The sequence below is a fragment of the Triticum aestivum genome, chromosome 1D, assembly GCF_018294505.1.
Source record: "Triticum aestivum cultivar Chinese Spring chromosome 1D, IWGSC CS RefSeq v2.1, whole genome shotgun sequence".
Classification (NCBI taxonomy): domain Eukaryota; kingdom Viridiplantae; phylum Streptophyta; class Magnoliopsida; order Poales; family Poaceae; genus Triticum; species Triticum aestivum.
In genome coordinates, this window is record NC_057796.1 from 2,860,926 (window position 1) to 2,882,924 (window position 21,999).

General features: G+C 44.1%; 1 protein-coding gene and 1 pseudogene across 1 annotated transcript; one reads left to right on the plus strand and one right to left on the minus strand.

Moving 5' to 3' along the window:
* Window positions 1–9,576: 9,576 nt before the first annotated feature.
* On the plus strand, window positions 9,577–10,097 carry LOC123183453 (vacuolar protein sorting-associated protein 60.1-like; annotated as a pseudogene).
* A 1,692-nt stretch (window positions 10,098–11,789) lies between these two features.
* On the minus strand, window positions 11,790–15,442 carry LOC123161905 (MDIS1-interacting receptor like kinase 2). Its single transcript, XM_044579722.1, has 2 exons — window positions 12,542–15,442; window positions 11,790–12,455 (listed from the first exon to the last, which is right to left on the minus strand). The coding sequence occupies exons 1-2, from the start codon at window positions 15,432–15,434 to the stop codon at window positions 12,178–12,180; spliced, it is 3,171 nt and encodes a 1,056-aa protein (XP_044435657.1). The 5' UTR covers window positions 15,435–15,442; the 3' UTR covers window positions 11,790–12,177.
* Between the last annotated feature and the right edge of the window lie 6,557 nt (window positions 15,443–21,999).

The following is a 21,999-nucleotide window of genomic DNA, read 5'->3' on the forward strand; positions in this document are numbered from 1 at the left end:
GCGGCGGCGCGGCGGTGACGGCCGTCCCGGCGACGGCGGGTGCTGTTGGCGTCGCTGGTGGGCTGCTGGGCGGTGGTATGCCCCGTCGCGGCCGCAGTGGCGAGATCCGGCTCGGCCCTGGCCGGATCCTGCTCGTGGCGGGCGGTGGCGCGGTGGATGTGCCTGCTGGAGTCGGGGACGGCGGCTGGCAAGGCGTAGCTCGGCCAGATCTGACCTCCTGCGGGGCGGGCCATGGTCGGCGCGGGTCAAGGAGGGTGGTAGTGGTGCGAGCCAGGGGTCGGGGATGGCGGCAAGTGGCCCGGCCAGATCTGACCTCTCGGCGGCGCGGGCCGCGTTCGGCTAGGGCTGCGGGCGGCTGCCTCGACCGGGGCCATCTCGGGTGGTCGGGGTGGCGGCGCAGTGGCGGTGGTTGCGGTTCTGCCCGCGGCAGCGGCCGGCTTCTCCCGCGTCGGCTCGTCTGCGGTCAGACCATCTCGACCTTCGCCCCATCTCCTCGTCATCTGGGCGCTACTCCCATCAAAGGGCTGGTCCTCACCCAGCTGCGGTCCACCGCTCGTCTCGCGCACGGTGCAGCGGGATCGAGCTCGTCTCGCGCACGTTGCAGCAGGACTGACCTCGTCCCCCTCTTGGTGCTGCAGGACCGCGCTCATCTCGCGCTCGGGTCAGCAGGACGGGTCGGTGGATGCCAGTTCTGGCCAGCCAATCGGGTCTCGACGCTGGGGGTCGCCCAGGGGTGCGAAAGGGGGGGACCTTTCCGCTCGTCTCTTTCGTTGGGGTGGAGGCGGGTCTCGTGTGAGGTGGTGTAAAGGTCTTGGATGCCGGGGCCGCGGCCCTGGTGGTGGTAGCACGGTGCTTTTGGACAGAGCCCGTGCTATGGCGCTGCCCGGTCACCATGGCCGTGTGGGCGGCGTGGTTGCCGGGATGTGCCGTTCAGTGGCGGTGAGTGGTGGCCGAGGTGAAAACCTGTTCTATCTTTGGACGGACCGGCGGCGGCGAAGATCGTTCCCTTCTTGAAGGCGTCGTCGCGGCTCTCATTGCCCGTCATGCGGCTCCAGGGGAAACTCTGATCCTTGGATCGGGCGGTGGCAGCGCTCCGGTGTCATACCCTTCCTGAAGGCGCCGTCTTGGAGCCCATGGTTCGTCATATGTAACTTCATCTCTTCGTTGTAGTATTGCTAGGAGTGGTGTTGTTGCGCTCAGCGCCTATGTATCTTGTCTTGGGTGTGTGCGTGTGTTACGGTGACGTGTGTTTGTACTGGATGCTTGTTGGTCGGTGCTTGATATATAAAGCGGGGCAAAAGACTTTTTCAGTATAAAAAGACACCATCACACAACATGTCCATTGAAAATTAACTCCCCGCACCTCTGGCCGCCGACGATACCTCTAGAAGGGAGAGATCGAGGTAGCAACGTGCGGATAACCTATTTAACCCCTAGTTAGGAGTTACAAGAGGCGAATGCGGATTTTCTTAAAATATACATTTCAAAGACATGTCTTTAAAATATTGTTAAAACAAGTTAATATATATTAAAAATTTACTCCCTTCATTCCTTTATGTAACGTGTATTATTTTCGGCACGGTGATCAAGGCATCAAATTATCGACTTGTTAGGAAGAAATTACCCTTGAAAAATTTATTGGTTAGTATCAAATAAATCAGTTAGTCCAGAAAAGTATGAGATACATGCGATCGACAGAAAGATACTTTCCTTCTTTTGCTACAAGAAGATATACAGACAATCATGAGAGAGATATTTTTCTTTTTCTAAAGGGCTAACAATGAAATTATGAGGAATTATAAGAAATGCACCTTACATTTTGAAATATTATCAAAAACAAATACACTTTATATAAAGGAACGGAGGGAGTATTACAAAAGCTATTTTTAAAAATGTTCACATATACACCAGCGTTATAATTATAAATGAAGACAAACATCTATATCTATATCTATACCAATATAAAAAGATCCAAATGGGCAGATCCAATTAATCTCGGCCATCAAATCATATCAATCCAACAATCTAGACTGCTTCAATGTCGAGCGCTCAACACGTTTAGCGTGCAATTAATTTCATATCAAAAATAGTGCTAATCACATAATAACACGTAAATAATATCGTATTTAATATCCGCATGCACTTAATATACTTCCAAATTAACGTGCATTGCACGTATAGTATAAACAAATAAAAATCGAAGAAAAGGATAATTTCGAGAACAACAAAAAACAAAAACAAAAAAGCCACCCTGAACCAAAAGTAATCAACATAATAAAAACTTATAAAAACCAAATAAAAACAGGGGAAACTGGCAATGGGCCCAGCCCATAGCAGTGAGCGGAAAACAAGAACTGGCCCCTCTCACTCACTTGGGCCACACGTCCTTTTCTTTGGGTTGGTTCGCCCCTGGCAGCCCGCCCCATCGCCGTCGTCCGTCCTCCAAGCGGCGCTGGCCGAGCTCCCGGCGGTCGACCCCGAGCCGCGCCAGGCGCCACGACCCCCCACCACCGAGCTTCGGGCCGCGCCCCCGCCGATTGCAGCGACTGTCGTGCCTGCTCGCCGGCTAGCTGCACGACAACGCCACCGACCACGCCTGCGACCTCTGCTATGACAAGCTGGGTGCTCTTCTCAACTTCTTGTGATTTATGCGATGCATGTGCTGAAATTTGAGATGGGCTCTAGGCCCATATAGCAATTTCTGAAAAATCTCTAAGGGCTCATGTGGGTTATATGGCACTAGGTGTAGTGGGAAGTTTAGTCCCACCCCGGAAGTGGAAGAGGAGTTGGACCTCCTTATAAGGGTTTCTCTTCTACATGCTATTGGAGCTTAAGAGGAGAAGAGGCCCTCACGCACTCCTCCTCCGCCGCCCGCCTCGTCACGCCGTGCCGCGGGTTACGGGATTGAGCCGAGCCGAGCTCACACCTACGCTCTTATTTTTGCCGGTCACTAACGGAGAGTTCTCTGACAGCTGGGCCACGACGTGGGTCGAGCCCACGTCTCTCCACGCGGTTGCGCCTATATAAGTGTGCGGTATGAACATATCACATCTGCTCCACGCGCACGCCCACCGTCGTTCCCTTGCTGCTGCTGACGCCGGTGACTCCATCCCGTCCGCCGCGTACACGGTCGACGGGAGAGCAGGTCTCCGAAACCACGCTCTTCTAGTTCCTGTACGGGGTGAGGGGCGAATAGGTTTTTGGGCAACGATTACGCGACTGCTCACTTCCGATCGTCTACTTCCTCTACGTCCGCGTTGCCTTCATCATCACCATGTCCACCGCCGCCGAATGTGCCGCCGCCGAGAAAGCTGAAGCTGACAAGAAGGCCGCCGAGGACGCCGCTGCTGCCACCAAAGCCGCGGCCTCTGCATGGCCTACTGGAGAGTATAACTCGTTTATCCCACTCCTACTGTTTTCTGTTTTACCCATGCTAGCGTTATACGTAGATCTTTCTGCAATTAGCGTAGTATGTGCTAGTTTGACTGAATATCAGTATGCGATTATATGTGTCAATGCCATGCTAGTGATTTACTCGTGGATTAAATTAATCGAGAAATTGCCTATTTACTCAACAATCCAAAAACCTATTATGTGGAGGGAATTTTTCGGCAAGTGGCTTTGCCGCTGCACTGAAACCAGATAAGTTTACCGGTACATACTTTAAGCGTTGGCAGACTAAGACCACGTTATGGCTCACGGCTATGAACGTGTTCTGGGACACCGGTGTCTCCACGGGAACGATTGCTCCTGAACAGGAGAAGGCGTTCAAGGAGGCTACCGTTGTGTTTCTCGGAGCAGTTCTTAGCGTGATCGGAGATAAACTGGTCGACGCATATTTACATGTGCATGTCGCCAAGGACTTGTGGGAGGCGCTCGAATCTAAGTTCGGGGCAGCCGATGCCGGAAGCGAGATGTATATTATAGAGCAGTTCCTCGATTACAAGATGGTTGAAAACCGTCCTGTATTGGAGCAGGCTCATGAGATAATATGCATTGTTAAGGAGCTTGAACTTCTTAAGTGCGAGTTACCGGGCAAGTTTGTCGCGGGCTGCATAATCGCTAAGCTCCCTAATTCCTGGAGGAACTTTGCCACCACTCTGAAACATCAGAGGCGTGAATTCTCTGTGGAGGATGTCATTAGCCATCTGAGTGTTGAGCAGAATTCAAGGGCAAAGGACTCGCACGGGAAAGGGGTCGAAGGGACTTCTGTCGCCAACATGGTGAACTAGAAGAACTTCCACTCCCACAAGCCCAAGGGAAAGAACGGTGTCCAACACAATACCGACTTTAAGAAAAAGGGTAAGAAGACCTTCAAGAAAAACAAGAAGGACGAGGGCTGCTTTACTTATGGTTCGGTTGAACATTGGGCCAACAAGTGCCCAAACAAGTACAAGAAGTCAGGACAGGACTCCAAGTCCGTCAACATGATTATGGACAACAATGAGAATGGTGCACCTGGGTATGGTAATTTATTTACTGTTTTTTTCAGTGTTTCAGCCCACCGATTGGTGGGTGGACACAGGTGCAGGTGTACATGTGTGTGTTGACATGTCATTGTTCACTTCTTACCAGGTCACAGGCCACGGGTCCGTATTGATGGGGAATGGCGCGAGTGCTTCTGTTCATGGTGTTGGCACGGTCGATCTGAAGTTTACTTCGGGAAGGATCGTGCAGCTGAAGAACGTGCAGCATGTCCCCGCCATCAAGAAGAACCTCGTTAGTGGCTCCCTTCTATGTAGAGAAGGGTTTAAGTTGGTTTTTGAGTCTAATAAATTAGTTGTTACGAAATATGGACTCTTTGTTGGAAAAGGTTATGAGAGCGGAGGGATGTTCCGCCTTTCCCTCGCAGATTTTTGTAATAAGTCGTGAACCATGTTCATTCGAATGTTAATGAATCTGAAGTTTGGCATTCACGTCTTTGTCACATTAGTTTCGGTGTTATGACGCGGCTAGCCAAGTTGGATTTAATCCCGAGTTTTACTTTAGCCAAAGGTTCTAAGTGCCTTTCATGTGTGCAAGCTAAGCAACCTCGCAAGCCTCACAAGGCCGCGGAGGAGAGACTCTTGGCACCATTAGAACTCATACATTCTGATCTTTGTGAGATGAATGGTGTATTGACTAAAGGTGGAAAGAAATACTTCATGACATTGATAGATGATTCCACTAGATATTGCTATGTGTATATGTTAAATACTAAAGATGAGGCTCTACACTACTTTAAAATCTATAAGGCAGAAGTTGAGAATCAACTTGAAAAGAAAATTAAACGAGTCCGGTCAGATCGTGGTGGAGAGTACTTCTCGAGTGAGTTTGATTCCTTCTGTGCGGAACACGACATTATTCATAAGAGGATGCCTCCCTATTCACCCCAGTCAAACGGGGTTGCCGAACGGAAAACCGTACTCTAACTGATTTGGTTAACGCCATGTTAGATACATCGGGTTTATCCAAGGCATGGTGGGGGAGGCTATATTGACGGCATGTCATGTCCTGAATAAAGTTTCGACAAAGGATAATGAGATCACTCCCTATGAGAAATGGGCAAAGAGAAGGACAACACTCTCGTACTTGCGCACTTGGGGCTGTCTGGCGAAAGTCAATGTGCCGATCCCCAAAAAGCGTAAGCTTGGACCCAAGACTGTGGACTGCGTTAATTTGGGCTACGCTAAGAACTGCGTTGGCTATAGATTTCTAGTAGTGAAATCTGAGGTACCTGACCAGAAGGTCGGTACAATTATGGAGTCTAAGGATGCTACATTCTTCGAGGATATTTTTCCTATGAGAGATATGCAAAGCACTTCTAGACAGGAATCTGAAGAGACTCCTGAACCTGCCATCCCTATGGAATATTACGAACAAACACATGATGAAAATCCTGAGGAGGATGACGAGGAAACCCTTGGTAGGGGCAAGAGACAAATGACTGCAAAGACCTTTGGTGATGATTTCTTCGTGTACCTCGTGGATGATACTCCCACTTCTATTTCAGAAGCGTATGCCTCTCCAGAAGCTGACTAGTGGAAGGATGCGGTCCGTAATGAGATGGATTCCATCATGGCTAACGGGACATGGGAGATCACTGAACGTCCCTATGGTTGCAAACCATTAGGATGTAAGTGGGTGTTCAAGAAGAAGCTTAGGCCCGATGGTACAATTAAAAAGTACAAGGCTAGGCTTGTGGCCAAGGGCTATGACCAGAAAGAAGAGGAAGATTTATTCGACACTTATTCACCTGTGGCTAGACTGACCACCATTCGAGTATTACTCTCGTTGGCAGCCTCGCATGGTCTTCTCGTCCACCAGATGGATGTTAAGACGGCTTTTCTGAATGGAGAGCTAAACGAGCAAATCTACATGCAACAGCCAGATGGCTTTATGATAGATGGTCAGGAAAGAAAGGTGTGTAGGTTGCTGAAATCTTTATATGGCCTGAAGCAAGCACCTAAGCAATGGCATGATAAGTTTAATACAACTCTGACATCTGTTGGTTTCGTTGTTAATGAGGCTGACAAATGTGTATACCATCGCCATGGTGGGGGGCGAAGGAGTTATACTGTGCTTGTATGTTGATGACATACTGATATTCGGAACCAACCTCAAAGTCATTGAGGAGGTCAAGTCGTTTCTGTCTCAGAACTTTGAGATGAAAGACCTTGGTGTGGCTGATGTTATCTTGAACATCAAGCTACTGAGAGATAATGAGGGTGGGATTACACTTCTGCAATCCCACTATGTTGAGAAGGTGTTGACTCGTTTTGGATATTCAGATTGCACACCATCTCAAACACCATATGATCCTAGCGTGTTGATTCGAAAGTCCAAAGGCACGGCTATAGATTAGTTGAGATACTCTCAAATCATTGGTTCACTGATGTACCTAGCGAGCGCAACGAGGCCCGACATCGCGTTTGCTGTGAGCAAACTGAGCCGGTTTGTTTCCAAACCGGGTGATGTACATTGGCATGCTGTTGAGCGAGTTATGCGCTATCTGAAAGGTACTATGAACTATGGACTTCACTATACCAGAGACCTGTCGGTACTTGAAGGGTATAGTGATGCAAATTGGATCTCTGATGCTGATGAGATGAAGGCCATAACTGGGTATATGTTTACTCTTGGAGGTGGCGCTGTTTCCTGAAAGTCTTGCAAGCAAACGATCTTAACGAGATCGACAATGGAAGCAGAATTAACGGCATTAGACACATCTGGTGTTGAAGCGAGATGGCTTCGAGATCTTTTGATGGACTTGCCATTGGTTGATAAACCGGTTCCGGCTATCCTTATGAACTGTGACAATCAGACTGTCATCACCAAGGTGAAGAGTTCAAAGGACAACATGAAGTCCAGCAAACACATAAGAATGAGATTAAAAGCTGTCAGAAAATTAAGAAACTCCGGAGTGATAGTGTTGGACTATGTCCATACGGCTAAGAATCTGGCAGATCCCTTTACGAAAGGGCTATCACGTGTTTTGATAGATAATGCATTGAGGGAGATGGGTATGAGACCCACATGAGTTGCCATGGTAGTAACCCAACCTATGTGATCGGAGATCCCGTGAATTAGGACTTGGGAAAACAAGCCAGTGGTGAACTGAGGAGAGTAACTATACTAACCCACTCCGTTGGAGATGCAATACTCTCGATACTGTATGGTAGGATGACTACTGTCTTAATGTGTTCCGAAGCTTATATAAGCAAGATGCTATCCTACAGAGCGATCTTTGGAGGAACACACCTATATGAGCCCGACTGCTGGTCACAGTCTATGAGATTGGGGTGATCTCTAGTAAGCTCATGAATAGGCCAGGAGTGTGACTTATATGCTCCACCCGAGGGGTCAGCCTTCGGCAGCCCAGTACTAGTGAGAAATGTGGTGAAACTTCTTTACGCCAAACTGACAATTCAAGGCATAGTCCATTGTTCAGTTGTGAAGGAGTGTAGCTACTTGCTCTAGGTGAAGCTCAACCTTAACAGGTCTTCACTAAAACACTGGTATATCGAAATAGTAATTGGAACAGAGGACACAATGGGCCCTCGAGATCTGGTGGGGGATTGCTGAAATTTGAGATGGGCTCTAGGCCCATATAGTAATTTCTGAAAAATCTCTAAGGGCCCATGTGGGTTATATGGCACTAGGTGTAGTGGGAAGTTTAGTCCCACCCCGGAAGTGAAAGAGGAGTTGGACCTCCTTATAAGGTTTCTCTTCTGCATGCTATTGGAGCTTGAGAAGAGAAGAGGCCCTCGCGCACTCCTCCTCCGCCGCCCGCCGCGCCACGGGTTGCGGGATTGAGCCGAGCCGAGCTCACACCTACACGCTTATTTTTGCCAGTCACTAACGGAGAGTTCTCTGACAGCTAGGCCACGATCTGAGACGTCGGATCGTGGGCTGTCACGGACTCGGACGTGGGTCGAGCCCATGTCTCTCCACGCGGCTGCGCCTATATAAGTGTGCGGTGTCTCCTAACCCTAGCCGCCACGAACATATCACATCTGCTCCAAGCGCACGCCCACCGTCATTCCCTTGCTGCTGCTGCCGCCGGTGACTCCATCCCGTCCGCCGCGTACATGGTCGATGGGAGAGCAGGTCTCCGAAACCACGCCATTCTGGTTCCTGTACGGTGTGAGGGGCGAATAGGTTTTTGGGCAGCGATTACGCGACTGCTCACTTCCGATCGTCTACTTCCTCTATGTCCGCGTTGCCTTCATCATCACCATGTCCACCGACGCCGAACGTGCCGCTGCCGAGAAAGCTGAAGCTGACAAGAAGGCCGCCGAGGACGCCGCTGCTGTCACCAAAGCCGCGGCCTCTGCATGGCCTACTGGAGGGTATAACTCGTTTATCCCGCTCCTACTGTTTTCTGTTTTACCCATGCTAGCGTTATACGTAGATCTTTCTGCAATTAGCGTAGTATGTGCTAGTTTGACTGAATATCAGTATGCGATTATATGTATCAATGCCATGCTAGTGATTTACTTGTGGATTAGTTTAATCGAGAAATTGCCTATTTACTCAACAGCATGAAGGCAATCGGGTTGTTGATGCTGATTTTCGTGGTTTCAGAGTCGATTTTCGATTTCAGGGGCAGGAAGAGGATTCAGAGGAGGAGAAGGTGAGCGAGGCCATAAAAATCAGCTCCCGCACACCACATGTTCGATGAAATGCCCACAACGCGCTGCAGCGACGTCTTCTTCCCCTCTCTTCACGGGCGCTCGCAGGACCACGCTGCCACCCATCCATGTTGACAAGTCACCGTCTAAAAGGCTGTCCGAGAAGGTATAGCTGAATCCCGAATCTGATTGATGTACTCTCATACACCTTTAGATTTTTTTGCTTCTTTACAATAATAGGTAATTTTTGTGTAGTTTCAGTTACTTGCTATAATAGAAAGTGCTGATTTCGAACGCTAGCAAGTTCTTCACATGGACAAGACCAAGTTCTCCATGCTCCTGCCCTTAGTTAAATATGGACCTGATTATCCTGTAAGATTTAATTGTTCTTTTTGTGGCAGCAACCTATTAATCTAGTTCTAGTCTCCAACCTTTATACTGCGCATGCTTTTTCTACAGGTATGAAGGGCAGCGTGACATGCTGTACAACCAAACTTATAATCTTGACCAAGTTGCTTACGCATCAGAGGGAATTAAAGACGCTCAACACACTGTATGTTGCCTTAGTTTCTATCTAGTTCAATGTACATTCTGATTCTAGCTCCTAGACTTGTGTTGAAGTGTCTTTCATTTAACAGATGATTGCAATGAAGGCTGCCAATAAAGAGCTGAAAGGGATGATGAAGACTGTCAGGGTTGAAGATATAGATGTATGCAGCACTCTGTTGTTTACCAGATTCTTCATGTTTTCAAGATTTTCAACTTAAATATATCTTTCTGGTCTACTTTTGTTTTGATTGCATCTGAATCCATGCCTGATTTTATAATCTGCAGAGCGTGCAAGATGAGATGATGGATCTTATGGATGTGAGCAATGAGATACAAGAAAATCTTGGTAGAAGCTAAAATGTCCCAGCTGACTTCGATGAGGAAGAACTTACGGGGGGCTTGGCTCTCATTCCATACTTGGCTATTCTCAGCTAATTCAAATGCCAAATATAATCACCTCAAAGATACTGAATCAACTAGTTTTCCTCATACTGGTGCTGATGTCCCTAGGAAGAAATCGACCACTCTTGTCATTTTCCATGCAGTCACCATGCTTGAAGCTGTAAATGGGTTTCTTTATCTCGTCACATGATATAATTGATGGCCTAGATACTTGAGATCATTATGAAAGTATTTCTTAACTCTTAAATTGTGTGTTTTGTGCTTAATTTCATGGTACATACCTATATTGTTGGTGTGAACAATTGAGCTTATCCAGCTTGATCTTACTAGCAAAATAAGATGGATTTGATCCTGCGCTTTTGAAACAATTACCGGTTGACCATCTCGGTCCTTTCATGCCAGCACATACTTTGCTTCATTTCAGTTTCAATGAATGCCTATGCTTGTGTCTAAACCAGTAGACTAATTTTCTATGCTTGATTTCCTCTGCTTGTGCAGGATCGAGGATGAACTAGGACTGCCTACAGTGCCGCACACGTCAATTCGTACCTGAAACTAACCAAAAAAAACTATGGTGTAGGTTTGATCTTGATGTAAATGGTCGGCGCTTTGTTTGTGCATGGACAAATTTTTGTATCTTTTCACATATACCACTACAAGTTGCTTAACAATGGTAAATGGAGCCGTTCTCTATTTGGCTGTGCATCTTGTTCTTAGTATGTCTGTGATTACACTAGCTTGGTTGAATTTGAGGTGAATCGTACCTACTTTTCTGTTAAAAAGATTATGGGATATTTTCATACCAGACTCTTCTTGTCTATGACTGCACTAGCTTAGCTCTTACTGTTGTCTGTCACCTGGGGCTTTTCATATCATCTCATCTCATCCTTTCTTAAGTTTTTATTAGGCATGAAGAAGAAAGAAGGTTGTATCTTTGTTCCATGTCAATCTTGCTAACTAATGTTTGAAATTAATTGTAGTAGTAAATCATTTGTTGCTCCATCCTAAGGACAAGGACTCCAAGGAAAAGGACTGCAATCCTCTGTAAGTCCTTTTACTTAGTACAGTAGTAATTTTTCCCTTTTATGCACCTGGATCCGTAAGTTTACATTCATTTGTTTATGTTTATGCATCAACCGATCAAAACTTCATACTTAGTACAGTGGTAATTTTCCCTTTTTATGCCCTACAACCCTCTCTAAGTTCTTTTACTCAGTACTGTGGTAATTTTCCTTTTTGTATGCACCTAGCTCTGCGTGCTAACATTATTTGTTCCTGTTTATGCATCGACCGCTTGATCATTGTGATCATTCCTGCTTGGTCCAAGGTATTTTATCCTGATCATTGTGACCGCCTGATATCGCGTCAGTTTTGGACTCCAAATTCGTCTTCAGGTTCATGGGAGCAGAAGTAGATAAAAAGAGACAAATATTTGTACACCATTCCAAGTACCCTTGCAGACAACAGCCAAAAGAAAATGACAAATATAAGCATAGACACATTACATTTTACAAGCAACCAGCGAAAAAAAAATTATATTTATGCCTTGTTAGAAATCAGGAACTAAACAAATGGAGAAATATCAAGAACATGGGGCACTATTTTTTACGTGGAAAACCCTTGCGGGGAAAACTACGAGCACACAATAGGAGAGTGTCTACAACACATAGAATTACATTGAGTCACCAACTCATCCCGAGGTATATATTGTTGGAGGAAATGGGTGGGAGAAGAATTAGTGAACACTTAGGATATTTGCGTCGTGTAAAACTTTGTAGCTTTTCTGCTTTGTTCTCTTCTTTATTTAAACAGCTCATTAGCTCAACTAACTAACTAACAGAAAGATACTAATCTTGCGCCATGGCCAAGCTTCACGAACGTGCCATCCCACGTCCCTTGACCATGCCTCAGTTCTAAGCCGCTATGGCCGTAACAGGCTCACACTGCATGGATCGGTCATTATTTTTGCTAGAAATAAAACCTACGAGATGTCATGATAGGATTACAGACTTCAACATATATAGTTGGCATGAATGACTCAAGGCAAAACCAAAACCTAAAACGGCTTCCGCTACAATAGACACAGGCTTCTCACTAGAACTCGGATCATATATCAGCATGCATTCATTACTTGCCATAATGCAAGTGCGCTGAAAGGCACGGGATATGGATTAGAAGAGGGTCGCTGGATGAGTGTGTGGTATGCCTCCCACATGGTTGGTGTTGTCGGCCGTTGGTCCAGAATATCATTTACCAGTATAGCTTGTTCCTTGCTTGGTAAACTACCGTCTAATAGATCCCTTGGATGCTTCCCCATGACTAGCTCTAGCACAACCACGCCAAAGCTATAGATGTCACATTTCTCCGTCACAACAGATGTGTATGATAGCTCTGCACAAAATCAAAACATTAGAATTAGGAATAAATGGATTGAGATGAATGCTTCTAGTGTGAGAAGAAAGGTTTCTAGTACATACCAGGAGCTATGTAGCCATATGTTCCTGCTAGTGCACTCCAGTTTGATGAATCGGGCTTAAGAATCCTTGCTGTGCCGAAATCCGAGACAAAAGCCTTGAAGGTTGTATCAAGTAAGATGTTGCTGCTCGTGATATCTCGATGGATTATAGGTGGACTGCATTCATGGTGCAAATAAGATATTGCTTGAGCCACATCATTTGCAAGAGAAATTCTCTTGTGCCAATCCAATTCCTTTGCTAGCTCCTCATCTTCCAATATCCTGCGTAGGCTTCCCTGCTGAATGTAGTCATAGACTAGAAATTTATACGCTGGATGGGAGCAGAATGCATACATTTTGACAATGCATCGTTGTCGGATCTGTGTTAAGATTTCCATTTCACTACGAAATCTTCTTTCATCATCCAACTCTTCTTCAGTTTGATGAAGCTTCTTCACAGCAACTAGCTGCCCGTCTTGAAGCTCTGCCTTATAGACTTTGCCGTATCCTCCTGTTCCAATGATGTACTTATCATCGAAGTCTTCTGTTGCCCTTACAATATCGTCAAATGCTAATCTTCCATCAAAATTCCAAACAGAGAATAGTTCCCTTGCTTCAGGAGTAACACTTTCTTCAGGTTTATTCTTGTTTCGGCTAAGCATTATTACGACAACAATTGCACCAATAATGCCGAAACCCACCACAAGAACAATTGGAAAAAGCACATTTAATGTCTTTCGTTTATGGTGACCATCTACTGGAGTTGAATAACAAGGTGGCAGGCCAGAGAGATTACCACACAGACCTTTGTTGGGAAGAAACCAACTTGCTGAAGCATTTTGGAGTAGTCGTGTTATTGGGATTGGTCCTTCCAAGGCATTGTAGGACACATCGAGTGTTGAAAGGCTCAACATGCTTGCAAAGGAGGATGGAATGCTGCCACTGAACTGATTATGGGATAAATTCAGAAATTCTAGCATTCCCAACTTCCCAAGTTGCTGCGGCAATATGCCACTGAGGTTATTGTTGCTCACATCTAACATGATCTGCAGACCCGCTAACTTTCCAATCGTACCAGGCAAACTCCCAGTGAAAAAGTTGTTGTTGATCTTCAAGGATTGTAGGTGTATGCAGGCCCCTAGTTCCTCAGGTATTAATCCACCCAGTCTATTCCCAGAAATATCTAAATATCCTAGATTGCTTAGTTTTTCTATCTGTGTAGGTAGGGATCCAGATAAGTGGTTCGATGATAAGTTCAGCATGTACAGATTAGTTAAAGTGTATAATTCTTGTGGAATTTTACCGTTGAGATGATTATAATCAAGTTTTAGTACTCCTAGGTTAGACAATTTAGAAAGGATTGGAGGTATGGAACCCGTGATCATATTTTTGCTTAGAGTTAGGGCAGTTAGCTGGGTACATGCACCTAGATTTGGTGAGATCTGCCCGGTGAGTCTATTTGATGCCAAGCGCATCAGTGTGAGTTGTGGATACACACCAAAATGCCTAGTTATATCTCCTGTTAGTTGGTTCTTTTCAATGTTAATTTTAAGCAGACTAGTACATGTCTTTAAACTTCTTGGAATGGGGCCAGTGAACATATTAGATTGGACAGTGAGAATTTGAAGTCTGCCACCTGAACATATATTTGCGGGTAAAGGTCCTAAGAGTGAGTTGTTAGCTAACCCAAGATTGTCAAGGCTTATGAGATCTCCGAATTCGTGAGGAAGAGAACCTGATAATTTGTTATCATACATTTGCAGTGTTCGGACGCTTTGCAACTTCCCAAAAGTTTTTGGTATTGATCCGGAAATTTGGTTCTGGTGCAAGGCTAAGGATTTGAGGTTTATCAGATTGCCAATTTGCTGGGGGATGGAACCACTTATCTGATTTTCATAGAGGTGTAGTACTACTAGCTTGGTTATATTTCCTAGGCTGTCAGGAATAGAGCCAGATATTTGGTTGTCGAATAAGACTAAAGACTGGAGATTTAGCAAGTTGCCCAACTCTGAAGGTATTGGACCCGTGATTTGATTTTCAAAGAGAAAAATTGCGTTAATCTTAGTGAGATTAGTTATAGAGATTGGAATTGGACCTGAAAAATAATTTGAATCAAGCTCAAGAATTTGCAGATGGACTAGCCGTCCTAGTTCTTGGGGTATAGGCCCTGAGAGTTGATTACCAAACAGGTACAAACCAATTAGCTGGGTCAGATTTCCAAGGGTTTTTGGTATGATGCCGCTTAAGGTGCTGTTGCTTAGCTGTAGATTTTGTAGGTTTACAAGCCGTCCAATCTCCTCTGGAATTGGACCTGATACCATGGTTTGGTGAATGGCAAGAAAAGTTAACATTGTTAGGTTGCCCAGAGATGCAGGGATATTTCCTGTGAGGTTGTTAAATGAGAGAGAAAGCTGCCTGAGACTTTGCAGGCCACCAATCTCATAAGGAATTTCCCCTGTGAGCTGGTTCTGCTTAAGGTTAAGATCAGAAAGTGCTGACAGAGAGCTGATATTAGCGGGCAGTGTACCATGGAGACTGTTGTTATGAAGGTCGATATTTGTAAGGAATGGAAGTGCCGAGAAGTTGAGCTCACCGAGCTGGCCACGGATGGCAGCATCCGGCAGGGAGATGCTGGTCACCACCCAGGGCATGCGACGACCATGGCGAATAGCCGTGCACATGATGCCCGTCCAGTTGCACGGGCTGGTGTTTTCCTGCCAGGAACTCATCTGCAGCGGTGGACTCACAAGTGTAGCTTTCCAGTGGAGGAGGGCCATGTGCTGAGACCTCAGCGAGATCCCTCCATGCCGTGCTGCATGTGCTTCTTCCAAGAGATGAAGGCTTGACACTAACAGTAGGCAGTAGAGGTAGAACAAAGCTGCTGAGCAAGATGGCTTGCTGCCTAGTGTTTGCATGGTGTGTTTGGCTGGGTGATGAGATTCAATATAAATTGCAACTCTACTGATATTTAAATAGTGTTATGAGGTCCTCCGTGAACACACAGACAGACAGTTGAGTGGAAGCTGCTGCTTGATGACCATTCTTCAGTGTCGCCATCTCTCCCTGCTGGAAGTTCCAAGCTCTTGTTTGGAAACTAGCACACCCTTTTGGAAGCTGCTACCGGGCCGCCTGTTTTCCTTCTTCAATGTTGCCATCTCTTCCTTTATTTTCTTTCGTCATTCCTGTGGAGAACACACACATGAATTGTTCTTAGAAAGCAATACCTATGGGTACGCCTACACATATCTTTCCCAATTCTCCGTCGACAACTTATGCACTGAATGGACTTGAGTTAACAACAATAATGCAGTAGAGTTTTCATTTGATGGTATCTCCTGTCAATTTTTTTATAGTATTTCTTTGTTTATTCGATGGTTTCTCCTGTGATTTGTTTGATAGTATTTCTTTGGTAACTGCTTCAAATATGAAGAAATTGAAGCAGCTTGTGTTATATTTTCTAAAATGCTTCCCTTTTCGCTGTTCAGCTGGTACATAGAGCAAAAGATTTAGCTCAATGACTCGTGACCGGTGGCGCAACACAACTATTATTTGAGGGGAAATTCCGTGCTAGAATTATGTCGATGGTAAAAATAAAGGCTTCTGTGCTGAATTTTGTTTAAAACAAATCCTGGACCCCAAGTCTTGATGGAAGTCATGTGTCGAGGGGAAATGAGGTAGTGGTTGTAACTCGTGGATTCTCAAAGCCTGTGCAACCACGCAACATCTTCACCACACAAGCTGAAGCAAAAATCTAAGCTCAAGTGGGTTACTAGCGCTTTCTGTACGTCTGTTGGCCCATGTATGTTGATTGCAACGAAAAAAGAAGAGAATATTTTGCTCTAGGACTCGTGACTGGTTGCGCAGCCCAATGACAAATTAGGTGCTGGAATTCTATTCACCGGCAGTGGTGAAATAAAGGTTTCAGTGTTAAATTGTGGTTCACACAAATCCTGGACCCCAAGTCTTGTTGAATTGTGGCTGCAATTTGTGTTGAATTCAAAGGTGGTACAGCAAAGCAGTATCATGACCACACAATCTGAAGCAAAAATCCAAGCTCAAGAGGGTTACTGGCGCTTTCTGCAGCTCTGCCGGCCCACGTACGTGTTGGTTGCCGTGTAACATCCGACACACCAATATTCCCAGGTATGCCCTTTGTAATTTATCAGTAATCAAAAGGGTGGAAATTGTTACTATTTCTTGCATACTTTAGAGAAGAATAATCAGTAGAACCGAACTATTTCACTTAGGTACCTCCATGCCAAAATTCAGTTTACGTACAAACTATCCAATCTCTCGAAATAGGCTCTCCCTCGGCTTTACAGATTAAGGACAAACCAGGGTTCATACATGAAGCAAGCACAAGTTTGGAGATGAGGCGAAAAAGGAAAAATATAAGCACAACCACATCAATGCCAGGTAGCTGCTTCCTCCCAATGTGTGCGCAGCAGTGATGAAAATAATTAAACCTGGTAGATGCCCAAAATTCTGCATCTCCATTCTTGATTTAAGTCCAGAGAATTACCAAATCCCCTCACCTCTAAACCCTTTCTTTTTGTCATGCTCAACCTGCGTTCTCGGCACTACAGCGAACTTGCCCTTCGTCCGGGCATTTCGGGTGTCTCAGACCTCAACATTGTCTGGACGAATTCTTAAAAGATAAAATCAAGAGCCCTGCGAATGAGGCTTGCCGGGAAGAAGACCCTCGGTTGCTCTATCTGCAAGATTCTAGTCCTCCACCCTGGTTTGAAAGTATTTCTTGTTTATTTAGACATGTGACTTGAAACTACTTCAGTTATGGCAATTCCACTAAAGAAATTGAAGCAGCTTGTCTTAAGCTGTTCTGTACAGTACTAATGTTTCCCTTATTCGCTTTTCAGAACTGTGACCGGTGGTGCAACACAATGATTAAACGTTGGAAATATTCAGTGGTGGAATTCTACCGATGGTAAAAATAAAGTATTCAGTGTCTTAAGCTGCCGCTGGATGACTATTCTTCAGTGTCGCCGTCTCTCTCTACTGGAATTTCCAAGCTTCAGTGTCGCCATCTCTTCCTCTATTTTCTTTTCTCATCCATGCAGAAAGATGACACAAGATCTTTCCCGATTCTCCTCTGTCTTCAGTGCCGCAGCTCGCTTTCTTCTAATGCGCAAAATGGGCTTGAGTTAACACTCGCAGTGGAGTTTTTATTTGATGCTGATTGATTTGACAATATTTCCTTGTTTATATTTGATCATGTAACCTGTTACTGCTTCAGTTATGGCAATTCCGTAAATAAATTGGAGCAGCTTGTCTTGAGCTATCCTCTAAATGTTTCCCTTTTCAGTACATAGAACAAAATATTTAGCTCAAGGACTCGGCTGGCGGCGCAGCGTAAGGACAAATTGTGGGGAAATCCCGTGCTGTTGCCTGCTGGTAAAACTAAGGTTTCAGTGTTAAATTGTGGTTAATGCAAATGCTGGACCTCAAGTCTTGTTGGAAGTCATGTGTCCGAGGAAAACGATGAAGTGGCACTGTACAACCACACGAGTCTTGTTGGAAGTCATGTGGAATTCATAGCTTGTACAGCAAGCAGTATCTTCACCACACAAACTGAAGCAAAAATCCAAGCTCAACTTGGTCGACGCCTGCCGGCCCACGTACGTTGTCGATAGCTTGCAACATCTAACACGGCGATATTCCCAGGTATGCCCCTTCATAATTTATGAGTAACCAAATGAGTGCAAATTAAATCCACTTGTCTACCTCTGATATTCCAGTCGAAAATCTGAGAAGGCACTTGTAGAAGAAGACTTGTTTTAGAATAATGGTGAGTGATAATGGGAGCTGCTCGCCATACGGTAGTTAGTTGTACATCCTCACTAGCTGAGTTGAACTATGATGGATTTTCGAGGTTGAATTGGTATCCGCTCTCTTATCAGTACGTACATGGTTGTCTTATGTTGGAAGTTGTTCTCCGAACTCTGAACTTGTTAGAAATGGTTTCTAAACTCTGAACTCTGAACTGGTATAAATCCACTTCTCTTATTTGCTTCTCTATTAGAAAGGGATAAAGGGAGCTGTTCTCTGAACTCAACAATTGATGGTATCCCTACTGGAAGTTCCAACCTCTTTGATGGTATCACCTGTGATTTTTTGGCAGTATTTCCTTGTTTATTTGATACTGTAAAACAGCTTTAGTATATATGTCTTAAGCTATCCTAAAAAATGTTTCTCTTTACGCTTTTCAGCTGGTACATAGAACAAATATTTAGATCAAGGACTCATGACTGGTGGCGCAATGCAACGCAACTACAAATTGCGGGGAAATTCCGTGCTTGAATTCTATCCACCGGCTGTGGTAGAAGTAAAGGTTTCAGTGTTGAATTCTGTTTAATACAAATCCTGGACCTTAAGTCTTGTTGGAAGTCGTGTGTCCGAGGGAATATGAGGCCATGGCTGCAACTTCTGGAACTCAAAGCCCGTGCAGCCAAGCAGCATCTTGACCACACAAACTGAAGAAAATACAAACACAAGTGGGTTACCGGCGCTTTCTTTACGTCTACCAGCCCGCGTATGTGTTGGTTGCCGTGTAACATCCGACATGCCAAAATTTTCTTCTTCAGTGTCGCCATCTATCCTCTATTTTCTCCTGTGGAAAAATATGACAGATTAGTTTTCTCCTGTGAAATATTTCCTAGACAGTCATGCAAACTCTGTAGCTTAGCGAAATTCAGTTTTTGTAATAAGTGTGAGGATAGTTAGATTAATGAACCTCCAGGTTTTTTACTTCACCAACTAGTGAACAATGTAATTGTTCTTTAATTCAATAAAGCTAGTCATGATCGAATTGTGTGTTTGGCTGCACCTTGTTGAATTCAAGGCATCTAGAAGCAAGCAGCATCTTGGCCACACAAACAGCTGAAGAAAAGTTGCTACGAAAAACCCTGAACATGACAAGGCATTAATTTCTTACTTCCTCTCTTTCATCCTGCTCATCGGCTCAGCCGTCGTTTCACTCTTCCCATTGTTTGTTTTGTACTAGTAAATATTCCACGATCAGGGCGTGCAGGAGCTAATGTAAATAAATAAATCATTCTCCCTTTTTTCAGCAAGGGAAAGGCGCATTTTTCATTTTAGCGCCAGTATAAAGTACATGGCCAGCAAAGCAAAGTTGGCATCTTGATGAGGTACAAATACAAGGCAAATGTTGTTCCTACGAGCTGAACTGACGCAACGAGATGTCTTGTTACTTGAGCTAAAATAAAATGATTCAGAAATCTGAACCCCTCGAAAAGAGATGAATCTTTGTACCAAGGGAACACATGATAGGTAGAAAAAGAGATGCGACCCCCTGAAAAAGGTAAGAAGAAAATGCTGTTGAGTGCTGGATGTCCAGAGCAAAGACATGATGTGACTACCTACCTGTAATGTAATTAGCACACATCTATGTTATAGGCCTTCAGTAGTTTCAGTTGTTCCTCAACTTCAGGCCATTTTAGAATCTAAACATCTACAATTATGCTACTGGTAACTAGCACTATACTTTTGAGAAGCAATCAAAGACATCCTCCGGTAGAGTTGATATCAACAAAACAAGCATGCGTACATGTCCATCAAAACCTGGACATAATATTATTACTAACGACCATACCAAAATTGCCACGCGAACATAGCAGGCAGAGATATATGTCTTCAAAATCACTTGCACGATGAAAAAGGGTCCATGACATTTGCTTAAATAATACAAATAACACCAAACAGTCATATAGTGCCTCCACAACAAAAATAGGGAACCTTGGGGCCTACTTATGCCGGTTTAGAAACGGCTACAGAGAGTAGAAATTAAGCAACCAGAATTACGTACGGTTGATATTAATACACAAGTGGTGCCTACTGCAGTATTAAAGTTTCATTCACAAGATGTCGTCGAAAGATCATCATTAGACTGTCATAAAGGAAAATCATTGCAGTAAAGGTCAAGGCAACAAAAAGTTCAGAGAGGTGAATCTGGGTCAGATGATGCACAACCTTGTCTAGTGATGCACACCAAACAACTTAACACATTTCTCTTTTTTGTTTCTCTCGCATAAAACATGTTTTGAAGTTCAAACCTTTGCAGAGTGGCAAAGTTTTCTATCTAGAATCTAGGATAAATCTTTCAGATTTTTTGGCCAAATATAAATATACAAATTATGATTTTTTAGATTAAAAAAATCATATTTTGTATATTTATGTTTGACAAAAAATTCATCACCGTTGTCCAAATGGGGCAGGATGCTAACCTAGTCCTCTTCATGCGTGCCATCTTATACTAGGAGGTTGACGAGTAGGCTTCATATAGTCCTCTTCATGCGTTTATTTAGTCTACTTTGTTGTGAACATATTTCAAATCATGAACATTTTTCAAAATCATGAATACTTTTATAAATTTTGAACATTTTCTAAAATCAAGAACATACTTTGAATTCATGAACACTTTACACTATTTCAAACATTTTTTAAAAGTTGTAAATATTTTTGAAACTATTTTCTTGAATCGGTGAAAATTTCTAGAATCGATGAAGATTTTTTTCGAAATAGGTGGAACAATTTTTAAAATTCAAGAATTTTTTTTGATTTAAAGAACATGTTTTGAAATGCATGATCAATTTTTGAATCAGCATACATTTTATGAATGAATAAGCTAGTTTTTAAGTCACAGATAATTTTTGAAATTTTATGATATTTTTTCATTCGTGAACATTGTTTGACTTGGAATTTTTTTTTTCTTAATTTACATTTTTTAATATACAAACTTTTTAAAAATCATAAACATTTTTTGATTTCCTGAACATTTGTTTTCAACATTTCGTAAATGCCCCACCAATGGCACCTATAAGTGATAAAAAACATTTTACACAGGGAAATCCCCCGCCAGGGCCGGCCTATGCAGTAGCGACTTCCTATACCGCGCTCTGCTCTTTGGGAGAAGATGCAGCATAACTCTTTGGGCCGGCCCATATCCGGGTGGCCAGCGTTTTATATATTATTTTAATTGTTCTTTTTATTTTACGTTTTTTTCTACTTTAAAAAATTTGAGACTTCAAAAAAGTTCTGAAATTTTAAAAACGAGAATTCTGAATTTTTTTTTAATAAATCATAAAGTGTTTGTGGATTCAAAAAATATTTCTGATTTTGAAATATATTCTTTTTTGAAATTTTGAAATACCAATTTTTTGAAATTTACAGTACATAATAAGAGAAATGTAGCCGAAGTATGCAACTGTTGAGCTAAGAAGTGAGATCCGGTAGGCGCGGGCGCAGATCGGGGTGGCAAGGGGTGATGTCGACGCCATCAGCCATAGTGGACTGAGCGCTGGCACGGAATCCAGCAGCAAGGGCCATGATGCTGACACTAGCAGATAAGTGCTGCTACCACGTGCTCCCGTGGCAAGACCTACCTAAGGAGGACATGCAAGAGAAACGGCTGAAGACACAGCAAGACCCGGCAGCATGCAGGTT

What these genes read in the sequence shown, in the direction of transcription:
- LOC123161905 (XM_044579722.1), bottom strand. Translation starts at nt 15,434, where the DNA reads ATGCAAACACTAGGCAGCAAGCCATCTTGCTCAGCAGCTTTGTTCTAC. An exon ending in ATATGGCTACATAGCTCCTG is followed by an intron (nt 12,456 to 12,541) that starts GTATGTACTAGA and finishes GATTTTGTGCAG; the next exon opens with AGCTATCATACACATCTGTT.